The following is a 24,919-nucleotide window of genomic DNA, read 5'->3' on the forward strand; positions in this document are numbered from 1 at the left end:
CACACACACCAAAGAGTGAGAGAGAAACATTAATTGAAGACAACTAACCTCAAACCTTTTAAGATGTGGAAATCAGATTTGCTTCCCAAACTTTCTCAGACTCCCCAGATTCGTGCAGGAACCCTGTATTTGTGGCTGTCATCCCACTTTGTCATTTATACAGGGGATGAGATTAACTGCATTCTAATACACTGTGTAAACACATACATCATTACCTAAACCAACAACCTCTGTGGCGGACTGATTAGGCAATATACACACTGCCGAAGACTCTCCTACTCCAGCAGTATCGATCCAATTGAACCTAACTGACCCCTAATTACAGAGCGTTCCTCTGTGTGCAGCCTCTGTCGCTGACCGTGGTTTGCAGGAGATAAGTTTCAGGATATGAAGCATAACACACTGGATTTAAATAATATACCTACACACACACACACCCACACACACCCACCCACTCACCCACCCACTCACACACACATTTCCTGACACACACACACCCAGAGATCCACATGTAAAACTCATAATAACCCAAATATATTTGTGCACACACACCTGCGCATATGCCAAATTTGAATGGCAGTCAGATAAACAAGCATAAATTGTAATGTATTGGAAAAATCATGTGTGTGTGCGCACACACACACGCACACACACACACGCAGACAGTCTAATGGGAAAAAAACAGACCAGACTGATCAAATTATCTGAAAGTCCTTGTTATTCAGGATGTTTACTGTGAAACAAAAGGTTGACTTTACAAAGTCTTTGCTGTGCCAGAATAGCAGAAAAGTCTATTTTCTCTACCTAGACCTGTCAAATTTGGGGCACTGGGAGAAGAGAGGATATAAACTTCTTTTGGGGCTAAAGAGGGTCGAAACATATCTGATGCCTATCCGAAGTGTAGGTACAACTGTATGTTGTGTGTGTAGGTATGTGCTTACATTATTTCCTCTGAGCCTATGCATTTGTGTGCATGTGTAGGTGCAGGTGCATGTGAGCCCCTCAGCGTTCTGTCTCTCCAGCAGAAGCCTTGTGAGTTTTTTTCCCTCTAAGATTTGAGTGCAGTATTGGGGTCAGTAGTTCTGCCAACACTGTATTTTACTACCTCACTCTGGTTCTCTGCACTGCTGTGACTTCCACTTCTGCTTCGCCTCGCACGCAAACAAACGGCACCTTCATCTTCCCCGTTCTCAGCCTCTTTCTCTGAACAAGCGCTTTGCATTACAGAGTCAGCACATGCACTATCTCAGGATCTCTGCTGGTGCTCTATGGAGAAGGCATTGGGTCTGTGAAGTATATGTGGCTGTAGCTGTGAGTGTAGTTGTTGTGTGTGGTACAATATTTTTGTTTTATCATTCTACCATGTCTAAATTCCAGAAGTGGAATGTGTTACAATTGCTGTATTTAACTATATTTGAGGTACTCATACTTTACTTTTTTATCCATTACCTTTCTTTGACAGCTTTGGTAACTAGTTACTTTACAGATTAAACCATACAAAACTGACTTCACTGTTATATATTACATTATTATATTATTATTATCATATTAAAATAACTGCTAATACTAAATTTCTTTTACCAATCCATTAAGTGCGCAGCATACCCTCCTTTTTTCTTTCTCTGCAAAAAATACAGGCTATATATGGAGCCATAAGACACCACATTAACATTATATCCTGGTTGCAGATACCTGGATACCTGGATAAGTACTTATCCTGGTTTTGAGAAACCCAACTATGCTAAATGGCGTACTCAAATATTAACCAGGACACTTTGGCATGTAAATAACCTCACAAGGTTTTTGATCAATCTTCCTCAACTCGAGATACATGATAGTTACTAAGTTAAAACATGATAACAAAGGATGTAATGATAATCCACATGCATAAATACGTCTGACACCACAGATAAATGTATTGTTGTGATCTAGTGATCAGATTAAGAGAAGGAATCTAGCAAACCAATAAAGGCAACAGAGTTCAGGCAACCTGAAAGTAAAGTTGGTCCATCCTAAAGTGCTGAAGTAACTCTGTTAGCAGAGAAATGACAGCTAGATGTGGATTTAAAAACATGTCTTCACCGTTGCATACATACAATCTGAAACTTGAGTAATAATATATAATCACATATACAGGGAACGGAAAAAGCAGGTTACATGTTCCAAGTAAACATATCTCCTATATATTCATATCCTGAATTTGGGTGCAGGTAAACATACACAAACTAAAAATGTAGAAGCAGCATTTAGTTACTATGCTCCACAGAGCTGGAGGAAACTTCCAGAAGATTTAAGACTTGCCCCTTGAAAATAAAAACCATATTTTCTCCACTGCCTTTGAATGAACCTCTCTATTACCCTGTACTATTTTCTATTTGTTTCTGTTTTTATCTTTTTCTAAATTTCTTTTAAATGGTTCCCATCCATTAAATGTGTTTTTTTGTGTGTCTTATGTTGTATCTTGTATTTATTGTCTTAATGCATTATGTAGAGTTCTTTAAACTGCCTTTGTGAATTAAATGTGTTATATAAATAAACTTGCCTTGCCTTCCTGCTTTCATCTGCTCACAGTCCCCATTCGATACCCGATTCATCCAGTCGTCCTCTGTCCTCATTTCATCACTTTGTCCCTGGCCCTCATTCATCTCTACATTCAACACTTTTAATGAACAAAAATGTTGTACCTCAAATCGGGAGCACTTTGTTAATGAAATTTATGTAATTCATAGGCTTTCACCTCACTTACACTTTGTGCTAAAATGTAGTATCTCTGGATAAGGAAAGGCTCAAGCTAATGCAGGTTGTAAATATATGCAGCACACAAAGTGATGAGTATTTGATCGTGTCGCTGTCAGAGGCAAAAGCAAACAGCCTGCTCACTATGAAAAGAAAACAACCACTGATTGGTTAGATACAACATCACTGAAGGTGGAAAAAAATCAAAGGGAAAATAAACTCTAACACACAACTTAGATTGAGCGACATTGAACTATTGCATTGATTTTAGATTTTAGGAAAGTCAGTAGGTACAAAACTGTGTTATCATTTCACATTTTTAACTTTACTTTATCATCTGGTGTTTTATGATCCTTTTGTTTTTATTGTGTTTTTTGTAACTTTGTTAAAAAAAAGTGATATATAAAATAAATAAATAAGCCAGAAATCAAAGCATCCAAAATTTGAATTGATAATGTCATTGGGTGACATTTGGATCATTTTAGAGGTGGTACTGTTGGTACTGGTGGACAATTGATTAATGACTGATTTGTGGGCTTGTAGAGGTTTTAATTAATATATCAGATCCAAATCTGATTGGAGGGTGTACAACTGGTGATACACACAATGCACAGTTGGAGTTGTTTCATTATTCATTGTCTATGGATGAATGTCTGACATCAAGAACATGTTTCTTGTTGTCAGTAGATAGAATTGTTATGCACAGTGTGCATGTAAAATGAGGCAGAATACAGACAACCACAGATAACATATATAACTGGATTGTTAAGGTTTGGATTGCATGGTTGTAAATGAGGTACATTCTGAGAACATATGTATTTGTGCCTTACTTTAACATATGTACGCCTTCTGGGGTGGTGGGCTGGTTGAAGCGCCTCATGTAGTCGTGCATCTCTGGAAAGCTCTTTTTCATGTAATCCTCTGCACTGCTCTCCCTCACAGTCCCAAAACGGAAGCCCAGGGAGGGATGGTGCAACTGAGGAAGTCATGGGTGGAAGAGAGGGTGGAGATGGTGGTAGAGGTGATAAAGAGAGAGAGAGGGGGGGGGGATATCATGATGGGGCTCATATTAAATTCTTTCTAGCCATGAACTCCCTACAGGGTTTAGGGATATGGAAAGCGATAATCCTTCACAAATAATTCCGCTCTTTACTCATTAGCCTGTCCTTGCGTAAGATTAGTTTGTGTGTACATGTAGCTGTGTATGTGGCGTGCTAGCATGCATGCAGCTGCAAGTTTGCGTCCTTGTACGCAGCCTAACCTTGTCATCGTGAATCCCTGAGACTTGCTCGAAGGTCTTCTCCCCGACCATGACTGCAGCTAGGTTGGCAGTGTAGCTGGACAGCACCAGTAAGCAGAAGATGGCCCAAAGGTTCATCAGGAAGCGCCCGGTCCAGCACTTAGGGGTCTGCAGAGTGGAGATGGATTCCAGAAGAGATTTGATTTGATTGGGTTTGTTTTGCTTTTGTCATCATAATAATAATTAAACAGATGAAAAAGAGAAGAAAAATAGCAGATCTTTTTGATCAGTGAATCTAAAAATATAAATGGAAAAATGCCATGATGTCAAGACAAAGATGAATCCGACTGACAACAAAGAACATAGAGGAAACTGAGAAAACAAAAATTGTAAAAATAAGGGCAGAGAATAAAATAATGAAAAAAAAAACCCAAATGTGTAAAGATGCTCTCAGGTGTTGACATAAATGCAGAGATCCACTGAGGCTCTCCACTTCACCCTCCCCATTCTCCCCCTCCTTAAAAATTACAATTTAGAGAAAAGGTAATCAAGATAATCAAAACAGACCAGTAGAAGAGCTAATGCAGAAGAGAAACTCTAACAAAGTGTGACTGTTTGTGAGACACATCAGAAATATCTTTCCATGAAATTGCCTGCCTCGGGGAATGAATCCACCTAAACACTGTGATCATTTATTTATTCCACCAATTAAAATCCACTTAACAAAAGAAAAGAGATAGATTTCTAGTTTTTAAAGGGTTGAGATTAATGAGACATTAATTACACAAACAAGGTTGTAACCCATTATTATGAATGTGTTTGGGAATGTTTTGAATCCTAGCATAATTAGTTAGTGAATTGAAAAGGGAGAAATGGAGGATGGCAAGCACAAATCCTTCAGTAACATTGTTTTGGGGAAGAAATGTGTATATATTAATTTTTGCACTATGTGCTTTGTTATAGATAACGATAAGAGTACCTTTAGTGCTTCCATGTATGTGTTGGCTTTTGATTTCACATTGTGCTTACAAGCTATCCATTTAAGGAAAAATGCAGTAAATAACACATCTGCTAACACATGAAATGTATTTGAAGCCCTGTCCCCCTCAGTTACTGTTATTATGCCTGTCAAGCTTTCCATTCTAAATGCATTTTACAATAGCAGGGCCAGACATACCACTGAACATTGAATTTGTGAATAATTCAAGAAATAATAAGTCCTTAATTGCAGACAGCAGCAGACAAAAACAGGATTCTAATTTCTGGCCTGTAACCGTCAATTTTGCCATCTGTAATGACAACTGTCAGATTTTATTACTGGTAGCTACCTAGCTAATTAAGCTAACATTAGCCCCATGAGTTGGTTGAAGATTCTGTCCACGACTCACATTTTAGTGTGTCCAGCAGACATTTATAGCAGGAGAATATTGTAAAAAGGGTATTAATTGTACACTTGCTGGCTACCTACTATAGGCCTACATAACAGCATGCTTAAAAAGCCTAAAGCTAGACTAAAGCTGCATGCCCCAGGCAAAAAGCATTCATTTGATGATACATAACTAATATATATTGTAGTGCAGAGGTAGTTTTCAGTGATGCATTTTCACATTTTAACTTGACATTTACCAAGTGTTTGTTGGGAGTAAAACTGGCTAGGGTTGCATAAGTCTTAAACCAAACCCAATACAGAGCACCCTTTGCTAGTTTCCAGGAGCAGCTTTTACACCAGTGGGGAAATACTATGCAGTGAACGTTCGAGTCTTGAAAGATTTTAAACCTAACCTGTAATCCAACAAACTAATGTAGTTAGTTAGTGTTGTACTCGTACTAGTAGCCGGACACCCTAATGAGTGCAGCATTTTTAGAGAAGCCTGTGAAGATTCTCAGTCACCCTGGTCATTGTTGGGTTAAAAATAAAGGGAAATTGGACTTGGTTGAAGATACTTGAAGACGTTTCACCTCTCATCAAAGAAGCTTCTTTAGTTCTGCTTGTCTTGAAGTATCTTTAACCAAGGAATGCAGTGTAAAATGCAGTGTTATATAAAAATGTCCAAGGAAGGTTAACTTCAAAGGGCAAGAGGACTTGGTTGAAGATATTTGAAGACGGACAGAACTGAAGAAGCTTCTTGGATGAGAGGCAAAACATCTTCAAGAATCTTCAACCAAGTCCACTTTCCCTTTATGTTTGGACATTTTTATAAAAACACTGCATTCCTTGCACTTCTGCTCTTGTGTTTTTGGTTTTGGACAGAATAAAAAAGTGTCAACTTGTCCTATTTGTTTTGAAGACTTAAAATATTGTCCAAATCTTATTAAAACTGAACACTAACATAAGAGGGACTCCAGAGAAATAAGCTATAATTAGCAGTTTAGCAACAAATTTACCTGCCCACTGTCTTCCAAATAGCCTAAATGAACATGACTTTTGGCTCTGACCCAGCACACAGAGGTTCAGTGTGTTGCTCAAGGACATTTTTAACAGGTCACAAGGCTGCTAATGGACACAACCTGATAATTAACACATTGAAAGGATCAAACCTGTGACCTTTCAGTTATGTGAAGGTCTCTCTAATCACTTGGCCTCTGTTCCACCCAAGTCATTTGCAGTGCTACCTTTAGGGAAAAGGTGTGATTACGCTTTTAAAGATATACTATGATATGGTGCATCCTCACTATGGGTAGGAGAGGCAAATGATGATGCTGATATATATCTGAATGTGCTGCATGAAAATTTTAAGAGCAAGCATAAGTTATCATAATGACAGATTTTGTACAGTGTGTTCCTATATAAAAAACAAAGAATGCAGAGGAAAGTTGCTTTTCATCTACGTTGCGGTCAAGTAACGTGTGACTGTGGCTATGATACGATCAGTCAAATCTGACAGGTTTCTGAGAAATGCTGTTACTGCAAAGGTCCATTTAATATCTTTACGTATTTATACCAAACAAATGACCCAAATATTATTATTATTATATATAACAAGTTTCCCAAATATGACCTCCCACTTGCCCTCTCCCCTTTACATCATCCTCTGCCTACCCACAACCATGTCACCCTCATTGTGTTGCTTTTCCCGTCTGTGCTTACCCACTTGCCCTTTAAACCCTGTCTCACCATCTTTCTGTCAACCTCCTTATTACCTTTTTTTTGAAGCCCATTTCTAGATTTGCACTCTCACCTTTCCACCCCCATTGGCTCTCTTTCCCCTGCCTTTTTGTTTTCAACTTTGTGTCTTACTACTTCGGGGAGTTAACCTCTACTTGCTCCCTCTTTTTCCACCTTCATCCATCCCCATCATCCCCGCCATAACTCCTTCAATCTCTGTCGGCTCACTTACCCTTTCGCCTCTACCTCCCTGTATGTGCATTATCCTCCCTGTACCTCTCTACTTCATCACTGCCTACCTTCTTAACCTCTCCCCTATCCATCTTTTTCCATCCCTAGCCAACTCTATCTTCTTCCTCCATTCGTCTTTCCCTCTTACTTCTTCTTTTTTGACTTGCCCTCGCTGTTGGTGTACCCTTTCTTATAATGCACATACCCTCCTCCCTTTCCTTGCAATTTCTATTCCCTGCCCCACCCTGCATGATGCCTATTTATCACCCAGAGGAGAGCTACTTTACCTTGGTGGCGACAGTGCGTCCAAACAGTATGGCGTAGCAGAGATTGAGGGCGGAGGAGTAGGAGAATACACGCAGCCTATTTCTGCCATGAGGTGTCATGCCGAAGGGGCTGTTCCACTCGTACAAGGTGAGGAAGAGCGCGGTGAGATGCAGTGTGACAAAAATACCCACCCACATGGACCAATGGAGTGGCCACATGAAGGCTCCAATGGGGGCTGCAGTGTCTCGGCTACGAACCTGGTAGGTCAAAAACAAAAAAACTGTGCAAGAAATTTTCTCTCTGGAAGAGTTACAGTTATTGCATTTTGTGCAAAATTGTAATTTATAATTCGACCCCCAGTTTGTAGGATCTTGTCAGTAAACGTCTCTTAAACACTCCTATGCAGTAATTCTTTTTATTCTTTTTAATTGCATACATTGTTTTTATTTTGTGCTATTCATCATTTTGTAAGGGCAAGAAATAATTTCTTCAAATAATGGAGTTCTTATTTTCAAATGGAACCGTATTGTCAGGTCATATTATGCATTGCAGTTTGTCAGCCACAGATAACAAATAAAAGGGTTTAAACTGCAGCATCTTTAAAGACTTTGCTAAGATGGCTTCTCAAAAGGCCTCTCAGAATCATTATACGCTCTTAAACTGCCCTTCATTTTGAACTTTCATAATTAACATGTCCACTGAAAACTCAGCAAACTAATTATACACAACTAATAATCTCCTGCTCCTCACCAGAAGACCGGGTGAGTGGGGCATAAGGGCAGAAATAAGTATTTGCAGACCATATCGTCAAATCACGCTGAAATAGCAACAGCCAAAGAGAGAGAGATTGATAAATCAAAGTAACACTGAAGATTGCCAGGGACTCCCAACGCAGTATATTGTCAGGACATGCCCTGTATCTTCTATCGTCATTAAAATACAAATTCAAAATTCTAAACTAATGATGACTTCAAGCAATTATACCAGAATGCCCAGGCTGGTGGAGTAGAAGGGCGAGGTGAAATCGATGACTCTGCTCCTGGCAGAGTTGATGGAGAAAGAGGTGACAGCCATGTCAGCGGTTCCGCTCAGCAGGTCCCCGACCAGCCCCGTCCAGCGTCCTGTCCCGCTCAATGCTCCGTACTTCCCATCTCCCACAATATAAAGGTCAAAGGTGAAACCCATGTCCTCTGCCAGTTTCTCCAACAGATCAATGCAGTACCCATAGCAGCACTTCCTCAGATCCTCTGGTAGGTCTGACAGGAAAGAAGTGATGATGATGTGAAATTCATCCATTCAGATATTCATATGCATGCTTTGGAAGTGCAGGGATTGCATTTTTGGGAATTTGTCCACAAGTATGAAGCATTGAAAATTTTCATGGACACTTGTTTGTGTGTTTTTAATCACCCCTGTGCCCAGGCAAGGAATACATTCATCCACATTAAACCTAGGCTGGAAAAGTTTAACTCTTGAACTACGTATAGGAAAAAGAAGAGTTGGCAAGATGGACACACTATGATATAAAGTTTTACAATTTAGATTTTTCGCAAACTCAGTCAAAATTCAGCAGTCTGCCAACTGCTCTTGAAACTTGGCACAAATATCTTTGCTAGTTCTGCCCAAACTCCAGCATATGGAATTTTGTGATCAGATATTTCACAATTACTGTATATTAAAGGGGATGTCTGCCATGTATTTTACAATTACGCCTATAGCTCTTAAAAACACTGGCTACTGAATAAAAATTTTACTTTCCTCAATCAATACAAATTCCTATTAGCTGTCTTCCATTTGCCATCTGCTGATTAAAGCAAAAGAAGTTTGGATGCCTTATATTTTACTGCTTTACAGTAGGCACTGCGTATAGTTGGCCAATAGTCTCCTTAGTCAGAGATATAGTACCTGTGGTTCTTTGACATGGTAGTCTTGATCTCTTATTGGCTTAATGCCTTTAATCCTCTTCATTTTATGAAAAGGAGATGAAGCTGTAGAGCTGACCCTTTGACATAGCATCTGGTATATTTTTTAACTGGACTGACCAGCCATAATCCCTTATTGATTTTACTCCTAAAATCTACTTGAATCTTGATGAGGTGCAGCAGAAATCTGGCCAGTGACATAGCAATGAGATATAAGCTAAGACATCTAAGAGTTTGCACAAGAGAAGCTTAGATATAAAGAAGAGTTAAAATGTTTTTGACAGTTCTACGGCATACCAGTACTTCACCACTACAGTATTCAAAGGAAGAATGCCTAAACAAAACTCACCATTTCCCTCCCATTCGGTAGCTGTAGTGTTTGGGTTGTGCAGCTTGTTGAAGAGGTTCTGGATTATGTCGGACCTGTTGGTTCTGGGGTCCAGACACAGCTGACCAGCTGGACACAATCCATCCTCATCCACCTCCCGTGTGAAGACAAACGGGTGTTCCACCAGTGTCACCACCTTCAGGCGGTGTCCCTCAACGGAAAGTCCTGGCCTCCAACGTCCTCCAACGTTTCTGTCCCCCTGGCCGTCCCCTCCCCTCACTCCAGCTCCAAGACCTTGTCCCTGGCTGCTCCTGAACCCTCCGACCAGTCCCAAGATCCCCCCTTCTAACTCCAGTCTGCCTCGGGTCCACTGGCCTACAGTCACCCATGCAGGCTGGCCAAGGGCACCCCTCTTCAGGCTCCATACGTGGAACAGCTGGGAGGAGAAGACCCGAGAGAGGCCAGCATCCACCTGGATCAGACCTGTGGCCCCAGTGAAGGAAGTGTTGGAGAGAAACCTCAAGGGACAGAGAGAGACAAACAGACAATAAGTGACAGACAACAAAACTAAGTCTATGCTGGGTTACAGCCATTTAGAAATTTATCCCACAATATTACACACACTAAACTAGCCAGATGGAAAAAAAAAACTGTGAAAAAGCAAGGAAAACGATAGTTCAGACAAGCATAGTCTGGTTGTGGAGCTTTTGCAAGTCTAGTCTCAGATGGGTAATTGCATCTCCCAGAAAGTCATAATTAAAAGTTAATGCAGTGCAGTGAGGGTCTCCTCCTATCTGCCAGTCCATACAGACAGTCATTGCTATTTGTCTCACTGGCATGGTGGCCCCGCAATTGGTCTTTATGGCTGAATACATTAGGAAGAGCAATCCCCGTTCGCACATAAATCTGCCCTGGCCTCTGCAGGGATTGTTAGCTCATGTTTTAGCATTTGATCATGTGGACATTGTCAGGTGATGTCTAAATGTGAAGTCATACAAGTACTGTTTGATCATGTCTTGATTAGTGAGGGATTGTAAGGAGGTCACTGAAAATTATAGGAGTGGTTGTTTAAATGTTAAAGTATGCAGGGATCACTGCATTCGGTATGGGTGTTGAACCGTGCAGTGACTGTTGATTATGCCTGGGTCAAGGCTAGAAATGGCAAGTTTTCTTTCCTGTTAATGGAAAAGCTTGGTAAAGCTGTAGCCCTTTCTCACAGCAGAAAAATAGCTTTCCCCTCTTGCTCTGTGTTTGATTCTCTTGTTTCTTTTTCACCCTCTCTCATCTCCAAGTTATATGTTGAATTGATGAGCATCGAATGTAACGGCTGCTGGAGAACTTCCCTCCATTAAATATGGGATATGCGAAGTAAAATGAAAAGACTAAATTGATGATGAGGTTCATTAACCTAACCTCAAAGCCTAGCCTGGACAAAAGTCTGTCTGCACCACACAGAGAATTATACAACATGTGAATCTGTGTAAGGTTTTGTGTATTCTGCTTGTGCTTTTGTTCATGGCCCTCTTTCTTCGCATTGCCATTTACTTCAACAGCACAACAACAATTTATAAACCCATTCCTGGCACCATAATTCTCAAGAGCCTGATTAAAAATGTCTCTTATTTGAAAGTATTACCCCTCCCATTCAACGTTCACTTATGTTTCCTCATCAGCAGTTCCCTCTGTCTCTGTGACCATAAAGAGGAAGCGCTAGCCTTGCCTTGAGCTGAAATCACTCATAGTAATAGCACGGCTGAATCATCATATCCCATAGACAGCAGATTCATCAAGCAAACCCACTTCAGACTCATATACTATGCCGTAGTGGCTGCGGCTGGCCACAAAAAAATTAACCATAGGCTCACTTTACATCTCTTATCTGAGCAGAGAAGTGTGAAGCCACCTTTTCCACAGTTTCTGACATTTTTGGATTCATGCCCAGACATAAAAACGTGAGATAGGAGTGGGAGATAATTTAGAGATAAGAGCACAGGTGTGAATAGTGCGCCGCACTTTCAAACAGCATCACCTTTTAGTTATGGGTTCTGCAGGTTGTTGTGTTACATCGGGCCAGAGGCTGCATTTAAAGAATGACTGTGGATGTTGAAGCAGGTTGATAAGTCCGCCAGCAGTGTCAGAAAGGGATGGCTCTCTCTCACTAACACCTGGCCCCAGTTTACACACTCACACAGAGTAAATGTCAGCAGAGTGACCGGTAAATGATGACTCTATAAGAGAGTCCTAGGCATGTGTCGCACTCCCTTCTCCTTTAGTTTGGAGGAAAGTTTACTCCCTCTGTCTTTGTCTGTCTGGGACGATATGAGGCTTGCTTGTTTCAATGGTTTTAATCTCTTCAGGGGAGATGGAATCAGCGTGGCAGCTGTGTCGAGTGAGATGGCAACTGACTGGCAGATCTCACTCTGATAACAACAACCCTCTATCAATTTCCCTCCCTTCGCTCCTTTTTTCTCCTCCCCCACATCCTTTCCCACACAAGTTTCTTCTTCCTTTTCTTTGACTTTATTCCTATTTTCTTTTAGCTGTTTCCTACTTCCCCCTTCTTTCTGTTTGTCTTTGACTTTCCCCTTTCTCTCTAATATATTTTTGGGAATAAGCACCCAGGGATTTTATTCTGGACCTTCGGTTGAACTACATCAAAAGTGGCTAGTTTCTCATATCTTTACTCTGGCTTTATCCTCATTGCTCCACTGTTTTGAATCAGACAGTAATATTGTGCAGTTTTTGCTCTTGTCCTCCCTCATACCTTCCTCTCCTACTTATATCTCCAGACATCCTCCTCCCTCCCTGCCTTCCTCGCTCTGTCCCTTGGGCATTGAGCTGTTAATTGCCTTTTCCATGTGGAAGTCTCTCACTTCCTTCAGCTTTGTTAGGGCTCTCCCGAGAAATGGCAGTCTGGCTGTTACAGAGGTGGGATAAGAATCAGGGAGTACACTGCAGGGCATGGAGTCTACCTGGACTGGCTTGAATAGTGCAATAGAACAACCTCTTTATCAGTCTCTCACAGGCCAGGAACAAAGGTCACTGACACTATATTGTGGAGAACTTTATCAAAAATCGTCTATTCTGATAGTCTATACTTTGTCCTAATTGGCCCTCCACAGAAAGACTGACGGTGTCCCGATGGAGTTGGTTTTGAAAGCATTATTTATTGTTTTCTTTATTGACAAGGCTAAGGGTGTACAACCACAGTCACAGCTCTGTAAAGCAGCAGTGTTTTGCTAACATCAGCACTCTAATATGATCACAAGGTTAACATGTTGGTGTTTAGTAGGTTAAATATTTACCATGGCTAGCGTGTTAGCATGCAAAGATTCACTAATTATGCCTACAACATAAAGTGCTACTGGGGCTTGATAGAAATTAATTTGAAGGTATTTGGTCATAAACAATGCCCGAAGATGGCACCAAAGTTGTTACAATTCATCCAGAGCGGTACATGAATATCAAATATCACGGCATGAAATCATAAAATCAATCCATCAAATAGTTGATGTTCAGTTTGGACCAAAGTGGTGGGCTGTATGATAGACAGACATTACTATCCATAGGGCCTCGTGGCTAGCATGGCACTTTTATCACATTAAACTTATAATAAAATTGTTTAAACTCTAATAATGAATGTCCAATAGTACTGCCTTGTATCCCAACTCCCATTCCACTTGTTTCAGCCTCTGGCCCTCTATGTCAAATTGTTCTGGCATCCGAGTACTAAACTGCAAAAGGAGGGAACGCTGTGAGATTCCAGCTTGTGATCATGTGGGTGTTGTTGATAATCACTCTCAGCTGGCAGACACAGTATGTGTTCAATATTTGTTGTGGGCCCAGCTCAAACTACAAACACTTTCCTCACCAGTAGCACATGACCACAGAAGTGGAATACATGCTGTTTTATCCATTTCACCGTATGACAAATATCCACGTCAACTGGCAGAGCAGAGATATTTAACTTTGGAGTGAGTTTAGTGCATCACTCAGTATCAGCCAGTATGGCTTAAGAGGGTTGTAATGTATGTGAGTATGAGGTCTTTTTTCTGTTTACAAGGATTTAGCTCTTTTTTGCTTTAACTGAAAGTGTTTATGGTTTAATATGTATTTCAATATGTTTTTTTTTTCTGGGTGTGCAAGTGTTATCACAGAGCGCACCTTGACAGAGCCTGTGCTGTGAAAGCTGTCAGAGGCCCTTTTAAAAGCAGCGGGGATTGAAGCAGCAGCAACAGCAAAGAGAAACAGACAAAACTCTCTGGCGTCAGTCTGTGAATCTGTATGCCATAAAGACCTCCTCCCCACCCCCAGTATGACAGCGCTATTCAGAAAGCACCACCCCCATGGTGCAGAGGACAGACAAGGGCAGCAACCGGAGCGTACAGTACCACAAGCGGAGCCTGCAACTCCTCACAATAAAATGCCACAGTGTCACTCAGGAAGCTAACAAGCTTACAGACATTTAGTGATGTGACCAGAGGAAATTAATTGCAATTTGTCAGCATCTTTCATATATTATTGTGATTTAATTGTGTACACTTTTGAACTTGGAAAGAATTTGTAAGTAACCAGAAGTCATCAAAAAAACTTACTGGCCTATTGGCTGTAGGGGTTACTATGAGGTTCAGCCCTGACCAGACCACTACTGATCAAATGTTGCCTAAAGTAATATTTTCAATTTTTGGAAGAGGTATAATTTTTGTCCACTCTGTTGAAGTTTTCTTGAACAAATTTCTACCAGCTGCTGGTTACTGCTCGGGAATTGACCTTGCCCCTGAAGCAAAGTGCCACAAATATAATATTGTTCTGTGTCAATTTTTCTTTAAGGGTTGTTTCACCTAAATTATAACAATCCATTAACAAAATTCCATACTAAAAGTCACAGTAAGGTCTGTGGAATATCCAGGGGCAACAGGGAGACAATGATTACTCTGACTATTCTAAATTTACTTTTTCAATATTCACTCCCATTATGGGTGCATAAATTAGAGCCAGTTTGGACTTGTTACAATGTTATTTTTGCTTTTGTTTATTTTTGCTTTTGTTTATGTGTACTTTCTTCAGCAATATGGGTGGTGAAAGAAATCTCAAAGGCTAGAGAGTTAGCCTAGCATGTGTCATGTGATCTACATAATACAAAGGAGAGGGGTCTAGCTAACTTTAGCTTTCTCTCTTTCACAGGTCCAGAACGAATAATCACGGCTTACCAGATGTGTGTCTGTGGTTTACACACATTTTTTTTTAGCAAAAAGAAAGCAAAAGAACATTCTCTGTAATTTGGCTGTACTAGCCCTTTTAACTAGTGTGTTGTAGGTACAATTGGTACACATACTTCCAATTGCTCTTGCACACACATAGAGAGGAAACTCTTGGTTTCTGACCTAGCACATGTGTTCATGGCCCTACACGTGGAACTTATGAAGGCCGAGAATGCACACTCGCACCCACTCACTCACACACTCTCTGTCACACACACACATGTACAAACACTCTCTCTGTCTCACATACGCGCGCACACACACACACACACACACACACACACACACACACACACACACACACACACACACACACACACACACACACACACACTCCCTTTTGTTCTTTAGTTAACCCCCTGGAGTCCCTGATAACGCTGGCATATTTGCAAGTTTACATTTGCGCCCTTCAATATGCTTGATTGAGCAAACATGTTTTAATGTGGTAGGGTATATAAAGGCAACATCAAAATTATTTAAAAGTTAGGCTAAAATTGCACAAGACTACAAAGGGTTAAGTTCATTTAGTTAGATTACATATTGTGTTTTTTACTCTTATTGTCTTTTGAATAAATGCTTTTGAATATACATGGTCTATTTAAATAAGTGAGTGAATGCTGCCAACCTCTATTACTCCAAAACCTTTCAACCTTCACAAGCTATTGATATGGTAATTTTGCTTGTAGTCATTAATTTAATTATTAATCAGAGTTCCAAATTGATAGTTTAGTATATTTGATGAGAATGATTTATGAGACTGATTTAATAACAATGTAGCAACCTTTTGACTAAGACTTAATTGATTAGCTATCAATTTTTTTTAAAGGTGGTGCTTCAAAGTAAATTGAATTAATATAATTTTGTTATTCAAATAAATACTGATTCCTACTTATAGCCTGGAGTGTAAATCCGCTATTTCATCTTTAATGCCTTTTAAGCTGTTGCACCTACAGTGTATATACAGTATGTGTGCATCTACCTGGCCAGATATTGTCCTGAAGAGGGAAGCTCATGTCGGTTTGGTTTGTCGTAACAATTCACCATGTTCTGAATCAGTGCCAAGTCCGGCCTCACCATGGTCGCCGCAGTGACAGCACGCCCGATCAACTGCAAAGCATCCCGGATGTAGAAGCTGATTGGCTTACGGCCGACCTCCCCATAGGCTAACAGTCCAAGGGGACCTCCTAGAGTGTGGAGAGAATCTGGAGACAAGGGATATCCCATGATCCACTGCAGAACTGGTGCTGATGGAGCGAGGCGCTGAGCGGCCCGCAGGACAGAGGAGAGGCACTCGGGATCAGAGCCCAGGAGGAGAACAGAGGAGATAGGAGAGGGGGAGCGCAGGAAACGGTTGGAGAGAATCTTCAAAGCTTCCTCTTCCCTCTGATCCTCTCTCCTCTCCTCACTGGTCTCCCCTCTTCTATCCCCACTCCCGGAGATGCGGGTCAGGTTGATGATGTCCCACAGGTGCCAGGTAGAACCGCTGTGCCTCTGCAGGTGAGACAGCAACCCGTCACCCCCTTCTTCCCACCCGGAGCAGATCACAGCTGCTCCTCCCCTGCTGCCTTCCCCCCGGCTTCCTCTGTCCCTGTCTCCTTCTTTCCCCTGCAAGACCGCCAGCAGCAGGCTGCCCAGGGTTGATGGAGGCACTCGGGCCGACATCTGAAGGTGGAACCGGTTCTATCAGAGAGGACAGGAAAAAGAAGGTGCAAAAAGCGCAAAGAAAGACAAAAAAGTGAAGTGAGAAAGTTGATGGGGAAAAAAAGTAAAATAATGGGAGAGTGAACAAAAAGGGGTGAGAAGGAAGGGAGGAGAGAAAATGAAAAACAAGATCAAAACAGAGATAAATAGATATAGCCAAGCCCTAACACCTCGGGGCTGAATAACATACAATCACATTAAACGCAGCTTTTATGAGTGCAAGAGTAGTGCAAAACAATCCTTGTTGCTGCAGAAATTCACCACAACACTAATCAGAAACAATCAGTCACATTTGTTCATTATCTCTCACTCTGAATGAGAGGAGTCACGCTGATACAAACAAGGAGTCAATGATTCGCATCTAATCTGCAACATCACAGTTGGCTTGGCAAGACAACAGTAGCATCCACAGTTCATCCAGAAGCCTGCATTTCCAAACCCCACTGAAAACACTGGCTTGTTTCATACTGTTCCAAAATGGATAACACTGTTGTCCTTGAATGCAGCTCACAGATGGACCTTCCGCCTCCTTCCTTTGGGGCTTCTATCCATTTTTCATCCTATCAGTGCTCCAGGCAAGGTTAAGGGGGGACTGCTTTTATATAGAGAGACCAAAGTTTAGCTTAGCATGACTTAAGATTTCCACCATCTCTTTGAACTTAGATAACAGATATGCAATAAACACTATGCTCATAAACACCCCCTGGCACAAATGCATACACGTTTTCAGCATCTTTATAACATATGCAGACATGCATGTGCACACACAAACACACATCAAAAACACGCACATACAGAGCTTAATTAAATCTGTACATATACTGTAAATCCATGCAGGTAAGTAGAGAATGCAAGAGAAACTTGTGGAATACACACTCACACATGTGTGTCTGAAGATGAGATATCCAAGCCCAGCTGCAATCCACACACATTCATTCAAATGGAAATATCCCACCCGGGAGTACAAAGTAAACAGAACGACCCTCTGCTGAAAGTCCTCAAGTCCCATAAGGGAGAAAGAAAAAAAAGTATTTGACAGAAGTCTGCAAAGACATGGATGAATTAATGCACCGTATGTATTTATCTTCCTAGGAGAGGCTAGGAGTGTGTGTGAGGGGACAAGTGAAGATATGCCTCTTCGTTTGAACTCAGTGGGGGGCAAGAAAGATGGTGGAGGTGGTGGTTGGGTGGGGGTTATTGGGGAGACGGCAGCGGGTGGCACAGAGTAATAGTGATTGGAAGAAGGTGCCTACCACAGGTGTGAGCATTATTCAGCATATAACAGTCAGGAATTAAACTAACATCGTGCATATTTTGTTAAAGGACTCAGAGAGCCTAAAATGTGACGATAGGATATCAAAACAGAGCCTCAAGGCAGCTGGAGGAATTAGTATGTAAATCTATATCTGCTCTCATTCTAAGCTGCTCTGGGTAAGATCCATCTATGCCATCTGTCCTTTAAATATTAATGTATGGTTAAATGCTGATGTATGGCTGTGTTGCTGAAGAAAGTACACATAAAAAATGGCAAAAGCTACAAATTGAAGACATTGTAACAAGTATATATCATGGACAAAAAGCTCTAAATTATGCTCCTAGTGAATAAAGCTTGTTAGAAAACCAGGGAAGGAATCTTACTAAATATATCATTGTCAAATCAATTGTAATAATGATCATCTGTGGAACCTCCCACAGCTGTGTCAGCTGTTTTGTACCAACATTATTTAATTATTTCTTTTGCACTGACAATTATGGCTAATTTCTAATTTGCTTGACTTTAAGAGAGATTCTTCTACAATTTCATTTACATTAAAGGCGTTTAGCAGGCGTTCTTACTCACAATGACTCACAATGAGCACAGCAGTAGAATGACTTCAAGAGTGAGGACGTGAGACAAATAATAAGAGCCAACTGGAGCATTATAGAAGTTGTACTTGTAGTCGCTGCTGTTAGGAGAGAAAGCAAATTAGACTGAATAGAGGAGGCAGATGTACAAGCTGGGATGTGATTCTGAAGTGATAAGGTGATATGAGCCTTTTCGTGAGATCCGGCCCATAAGATAGGAAAGCGCTCTGCTGTTGTGACTCTAGGAGGAAGGACTTATTCAAAAATTCTGCGGGCAATCAAACGTGAGAAGCACCAAAGTGGACCCAATGAAACTTTAAAAAAGCACATCACTGGAGTTATTGCCTATTACAGCTGCAGTCGCTTCTAGCCTGCTTTGGGGTGTTTTGGCACAATTAATTCCAGTGATATATTAGAGCAATCTATTAGTGCATTTTCTTCTGAGCTTATAGGTACAAATGTGAACTTTCTAAAAAAAAAGGTTTGTTCAACATAATGTATATTAATAGTAATAACACAAAACAATATCATGTAAGAAAGACCACTAAAACAGGTAAACAGAAACCTACAGCTCTGTGTACTGGCAATAATCGGAGTATATCAGCCCTGGGTGTGGTTTCAACCAAGAGATTGGTTGGCTGTGTCAGGTTTAGTATAAGGCTCATTAGGTATATTAAGTCCTGCATAGTAGCTTGGAGAGTCGACTTTGTTGTGCTGCTACTGGACTGAGAGAGAAATAATGCAGCCAGAAGAGGGGGTGCCAACGCAGAGGGCTCTGGCAAAAAAATAAAATAAATACAAGGTTTTCCATCAAAAAAGTTTAATTTGGCTGAACTTCTGCTAGAAATCATAAATCCCTAGTCAATTACAGTATAACAGTGAACAGGGTAATTCTACTGTTTCCCTTGCAAAGTTATAATGTAAGAGAAAATGATTGCTGCCGTGACCAAACTAGTAAACCTCTGCTGTACCATGTTCAGGCATAAACCTGTGGATTTGCCTGAACATGGTACAATAGATTTCCTGGTCTTATTTCATTGTCTCATCAGTGCCCTCAGCAACATGCTCCCATCAGCGCAGCCCATTGCAGGGCTGTTTCTGGTCTGAATGTTTGATTGTTTCATTATGATGACCAATCTTAACCTACACACCTTGAAAGGGACGTTTTTTGCCTGAATGCCGTTTTGGTTGGCCGCTCAGTGAGTCACTTCTTGAGCTGGCAACTGATGCTAACACAAGGTAAGTCCCAAATAGTCTATTTCTTTCCCTTAATCATTACTTGTTCCTTTTACATACACACGCATACACTTCATGCTGTTTATAGACAATAATAAAGAGCCGTTTGACACGCATTCTCAAAACAGGCTGAAACGACTTTAATCAAACAATGACAAAATCCTACATGAGGCATCTTAATGTATTTCAGTCCATCAAGAACAATGAAATCCCTGCCACTCACCACTCTTAACTCGCTTAATCCAGCATGTCTTAAAAACAAGCTGGCAGGATCAGTGTTTATGCCTGTGACATACATTACACATATACATTATATATTGTGTGAGTATATGTCTGCATGCTTGCTTACGAGAGACCTTCAAGTCCAATGGGGCTGTATGAATTTGTGTTTGTTTTTGACAACCTATGCTTTCGCCTTGGGTTGGGGCCAACTTTGCTGTAGAAGGTATCGGACATTTGAGTTTAAAATGTCATTATTTTTAGAAGACCTTCAGGAACCTGAGTCAAGTTTTGATCTCAAGTGGAATGTAGGCTGTATTTTTTTATGATGTCACAGTCTAGACAAGATAAAAGGTGGCTCTACTATGTGGAACTGAAAAGTTTGCAGACTATTGGCAGTTTCTTCTGCAACACAGACGCATGTCTATGTGAGCAGTGTGCAGGGACCAGCTAGACACAAACATGCTTGATCCTGTCAGCCATGGTGCTGTCTGAGTCAGGTCAATCCAGACCCAGGCTGATGTTATTTTAAAGCACACAGGTCTTTTTAAGGCTTGGTTAGGAATGAAATGGATGTTTTCTCTAAGCAGCTCCACATTTTCAACATGTACGGATCTCCAGTGTATGTATTTTTGTGTGCATGCCCTTATCTATTCTGTTCTCAGGTAAAAGCTCCATCCATAGTGTGAGGTTATAAAGATGCTGAACTAAGGATGCAAGATAAGCGTAAATGAATGTCAGCATTATTCAGGTATAAAATATAAAATCCATGCCCCTTCTCGCACACCTGCAAATTAGGAGCCTTGAACTGAACCTCTGCCTCTACGAAACAAATCCAGTGTTGTTTGATGCGCTGGCCCGACGATTTTCAAGTCTCAAATAAACTGCATGTGCACAAATACATGCAATAAGCACAAACAAACAAGCACACACAGGCACCAGTGTAAGAACAGACACACAGTACAAACACACTGTGGTGTGAATACACGAGCATAAATCCAGGGGGATCTTTGGGCAATGTGGAGTAAGCAAACCGACAGGAGCGCGTTGAATCAGAACAGGAGGGAGCAGCTCACAGTAACTAAGCTCATTCCTTATTTAGGCCTCCATGAGAAAAGCATCAACACTTGGAAGGTGTGCAACCGAATGCACAATGCCAAAAGGAAAAAAAGATTTCACTGTACAGAAAAAAGGGGGCCACAGAAGAAACAGCAGCACCTGCAATTTCAGAGCTTATTAAAAGCAAGTTGGAGTAAAAAGCAAGGAGATGAGACTTGGGAGCACGTGTGTGTTGGAGGGTTTTGGTGATTGAGGGAGGTTAAAGAGGCCTATGATGTAAGCTGAAGCTCTGAAAAACTGGGTATCTCCTCTTGTCCTTCCTCCACAGCTTCAGGCTAGGGATCTCTTAATATGAAAGCTCACTGTTGGCACGTTTGGGTTTAACATTGCACTCATGAACTGTTTGCACCAAGCAAAGCGGCAGTGGAAATAGCAGGGTGCTGGTTTGAGTTGTTCCGCAACATCCAATGATGTGGACCTCTGCTTGAGCTTCTGAATGGCTGATCTCTTCCTATTCAGTCCAGAGACAAAGCTCATGGTCAGGGCAGCACTCCAAACAACAACACTTCACTGAACACATTCATATTCCACCAGCACTGTCACCAGGTGAGTTGGCTGTATGTTTGGAGGATGGGAGATAGGAAAAGAGACAGAGAGAGGAAGATCAGTGTGTGAATAAGAATGTATGTTTGAGATGAAAGATGGGAGGGAAATTGATAGGTGGTTTAATATCCGTATTTGTGAAAAGGGGTAAAAGGTGATGGCTTGCATCTGAATGTGTGTAGCGGAAAGGAGCAAGAGAGACAGAGATGGTAGTATGCATGTGTCTTGAGGAAGAACACCCGAGATGAAAACTAAGCATATCATAACCTGAATGTCAGACTAAAATGTCACAGCAGATGTGGGCTCATATACACGCATAAAATAATCTAAATCCAACCTAAGCAATTTGATTTAACCTGCAGTGCAGAACTGGTTTCATTTCAAGGGAGTAAAACAGGAGCAACTAGCATCATACGCTTGCATTGGCTCATACATAATAAATAAAGAAACTGTTAAATGTGTGTTATTTTTTCAGACTTTTTCTCACTGTCTAAATAAACAGCCGTGATTGAATAAGGCCAGCCAGAGTTGTTTGCATAGTTAATGAAGCAATGCTGAGCAGCGCTCTTTAGGTGACCAGACAGTGGCTAACCGAGCTGTTTGTCTGCTGTTGTGTAATTGTATGCAAATAGCATTGTTTAATTTTCTCCTAATTTCTTTACGTCTCCTGGCGCTAAGTGTAATATGGGTGGCTTTAATCTTACTCCGCCATGCTTCCGGGGACTGGAAGCTAAACTTGGTGGGGGAAACAGGCTGAAGCTGTTAGACACGCACACACACGCACACACACACACACAGAAATGCAATAAACACACAGGCAGGGGCAGCAAATTACATTTTCGTGCTTACACATGCATGAAAGTATGCCACACACTCACACATGCACGCAAAACACAACTGTGAAGCAATCAGCCACTTAACACAGCAAACGACTATGGTTATCTAAGCATAACAGTCTGTTGGCTCAGAGAAACAGAATGATAAGCAGTGAGATACACACTATTAGGCGCCACCATAGGACTGGCCACAGATTGAAAGGGGGGCTAAATCTTGTTTCACAGTTAACAGTTGATGGAGACGGAGCCATGTCTCTCTGATTGTCACCACTAAATTACATATGCAAATACCTTGACTCGATCCAATTCCGCCCACCAGCTCCTATATAGTGATCGAGCGGAAAAGTGTGCAGGAGATTGTGGCCCATGGGGAAGCGCAATGAAACAGCAGGCAAAAAGCAAAGCACACTTCGAATTAGGTTTGATTAGAGGGAAATGGTTGCTCGTCGCTTAGACTGCTCGTAGCTGTGACAATTTGGTAACTGCTGGAGGTATGAGTGTGTTGAGTTCATTAAACATAAGAACCCTGTTAGTTTCCTTGGTGGTGTGGTGGGTCGGGAGAGGGGGGTTATACAGTAACATCATAAAAACACCATTGTAGTCCTGAGCGATTGTGAAAAAACCCATAAACGTCTTGACGGGCCGTGTCTCCTCTTTTCCTCCAGGCTCTGAGTTTATGGCGATCATTCCGAATGTAAGAAAAAGCTGAGAGAAAATGGGTTTCGCTCATTTTGTACACAGGCGTCAAACCAAGTGTAACAAGGTGGATGTTTTTGTGTAGTTGTGAGTAGGAACGTGCATATGTACATAAATCATTTGTTTGTCCGTTGAGTATGAGAGTGTCTGCAAGTGTGTTTGCGTGCTATGTGTGGTGAGATTGTGTTTGTGAGTGTGTAAATGTGGATGCCTGTGATTTACAAACCATTTAAGGGAATATTGTTCTCAGCATGGCTCAAAATTAATTTGAATGATCAAGACACAGAGCACACCAGCATTTTTTCCCTCTTAAGTATTGCAAGCGACTGTAGAACTGAGAGAACCAGATGACTGCTGCTCCTGCACACACACACACACTACAACACACATAGCTAGTCAGACTGATCACATACTAAAACCAGCCAAGTGCTTTGGGCTTTGTACATTACCCAAGAAGTTTTTGCTACATGACTTCAACTCACATAGTTCAATCAAATGACAATCCAGAGGGAATGAATAAAATACAAGTGTACATCAAAGTATGCAAATGCTTCCCTGCTAGTCTGTAGTGTTTAGTAAATGAAGTTATCCAGTACAGTGTTCACTTTCATTATCAGTTGACTTTTGATTTAATGAGCCTCTGCGGGCCCGAGAATGTCCTGATGTCATCAATAATAATCAGATAGAGGAAACAGCAGGGGGACTGAATGTGCTATTCTGGACTGGTTAGTCAGGTCTCTAGTCAGCCAATGTTAGTGCTGAGTGCACTGCTAGCATTGGTAAAGGCTGTCATCTCAGCACGCTGCATCGGCGCCTCTTTTGTCAGGAGCTCCTTTGATCCCCTCAGTTGCAGAGATACAAGCCCACAGCAGAAATATGCTGAATGGATTCATGTATCATCCTCCCCCCTACAAACAGCCTCTGGCCCCCTCACTTTTTATGATCATAATAGCTGCTGTTATTTATTAAAGCGAGCGATTGTTGTCCTTGCTCTATAGACAATGTTGTTTTCTCTGCCGGGGAGAATAATATTTGTCCGTTTGGTGCGGCCCTGTATGTGATATGAGGCGGCGCACTGAATGTGATGGTGATTGATTCCTGTGTTGAATAGTGGAGAGAGGTACAGAGGAAGGCTAATCTGAGTTATGATTGCCACTGTAATCGCATTTTCTCCCCTGACTCATCTGTCGGCTCTGCAGTAGCGCATACATGCCATATTCTGATTATCTCGCACATCTGTCAATAACGAATACCTCACGATGGAGCGGCAACGAGTGCCTGTTCCTTCTTGATCACCTTCCACTGGTTTTCCATCATCATGATTTTCTATATCATAACTCTCTCTCCCTTCCTGCAGCCCAGTTTTATCTTCCTCTCTCACTGACATGCTAACCTGCTGGAGGTGGCGTTAAGCATTTGCAGTAATCATGCCATCATGTTGGGGGTAAAATAAGCTGTTTTGGGTGTTCCGTGGCTTGTGCAGAGGCTGTCAGGGTAGAAAATAGCCTCTTGCCGAGTTGTAATTCGACCAGCAGGCAGCTGGACCAATGAAACGGCAACATTATTTAGTTACCGGGAGAATGATACCAACAGTTCCCCAAGTACAGATGCAGAGTGGCGTGATGTCATTAAC

General features: G+C 41.4%; 1 protein-coding gene across 1 annotated transcript in view; it reads right to left on the reverse strand.

Annotated features, from left to right (window-relative positions):
• grin3ba (glutamate receptor, ionotropic, N-methyl-D-aspartate 3Ba) overlaps positions 1-24,919 on the reverse strand; it is a 72,447-nt gene that overhangs the window by 12,714 nt on the left and 34,814 nt on the right. Inside the window, exons 2-7 of the mRNA XM_038728063.1 lie at positions 16,071-16,771; positions 9,852-10,348; positions 8,565-8,836; positions 7,601-7,837; positions 3,998-4,144; positions 3,567-3,712 (exon numbers count right to left, since the gene is read on the reverse strand). Of these exons, the coding sequence (XP_038583991.1) occupies positions 3,567-3,712; positions 3,998-4,144; positions 7,601-7,837; positions 8,565-8,836; positions 9,852-10,348; positions 16,071-16,771 (2,000 nt within the window). The remainder of the gene's footprint in view (positions 1-3,566; positions 3,713-3,997; positions 4,145-7,600; positions 7,838-8,564; positions 8,837-9,851; positions 10,349-16,070; positions 16,772-24,919) is intronic.

The sequence above is a fragment of the Micropterus salmoides genome, unplaced genomic scaffold (assembly GCF_014851395.1).
Source record: "Micropterus salmoides isolate LMB-PRFRI ecotype aquatic unplaced genomic scaffold, ASM1485139v1 Ms_hic_scaffold_19, whole genome shotgun sequence".
NCBI lineage: Eukaryota > Metazoa > Chordata > Actinopteri > Centrarchiformes > Centrarchidae > Micropterus > Micropterus salmoides.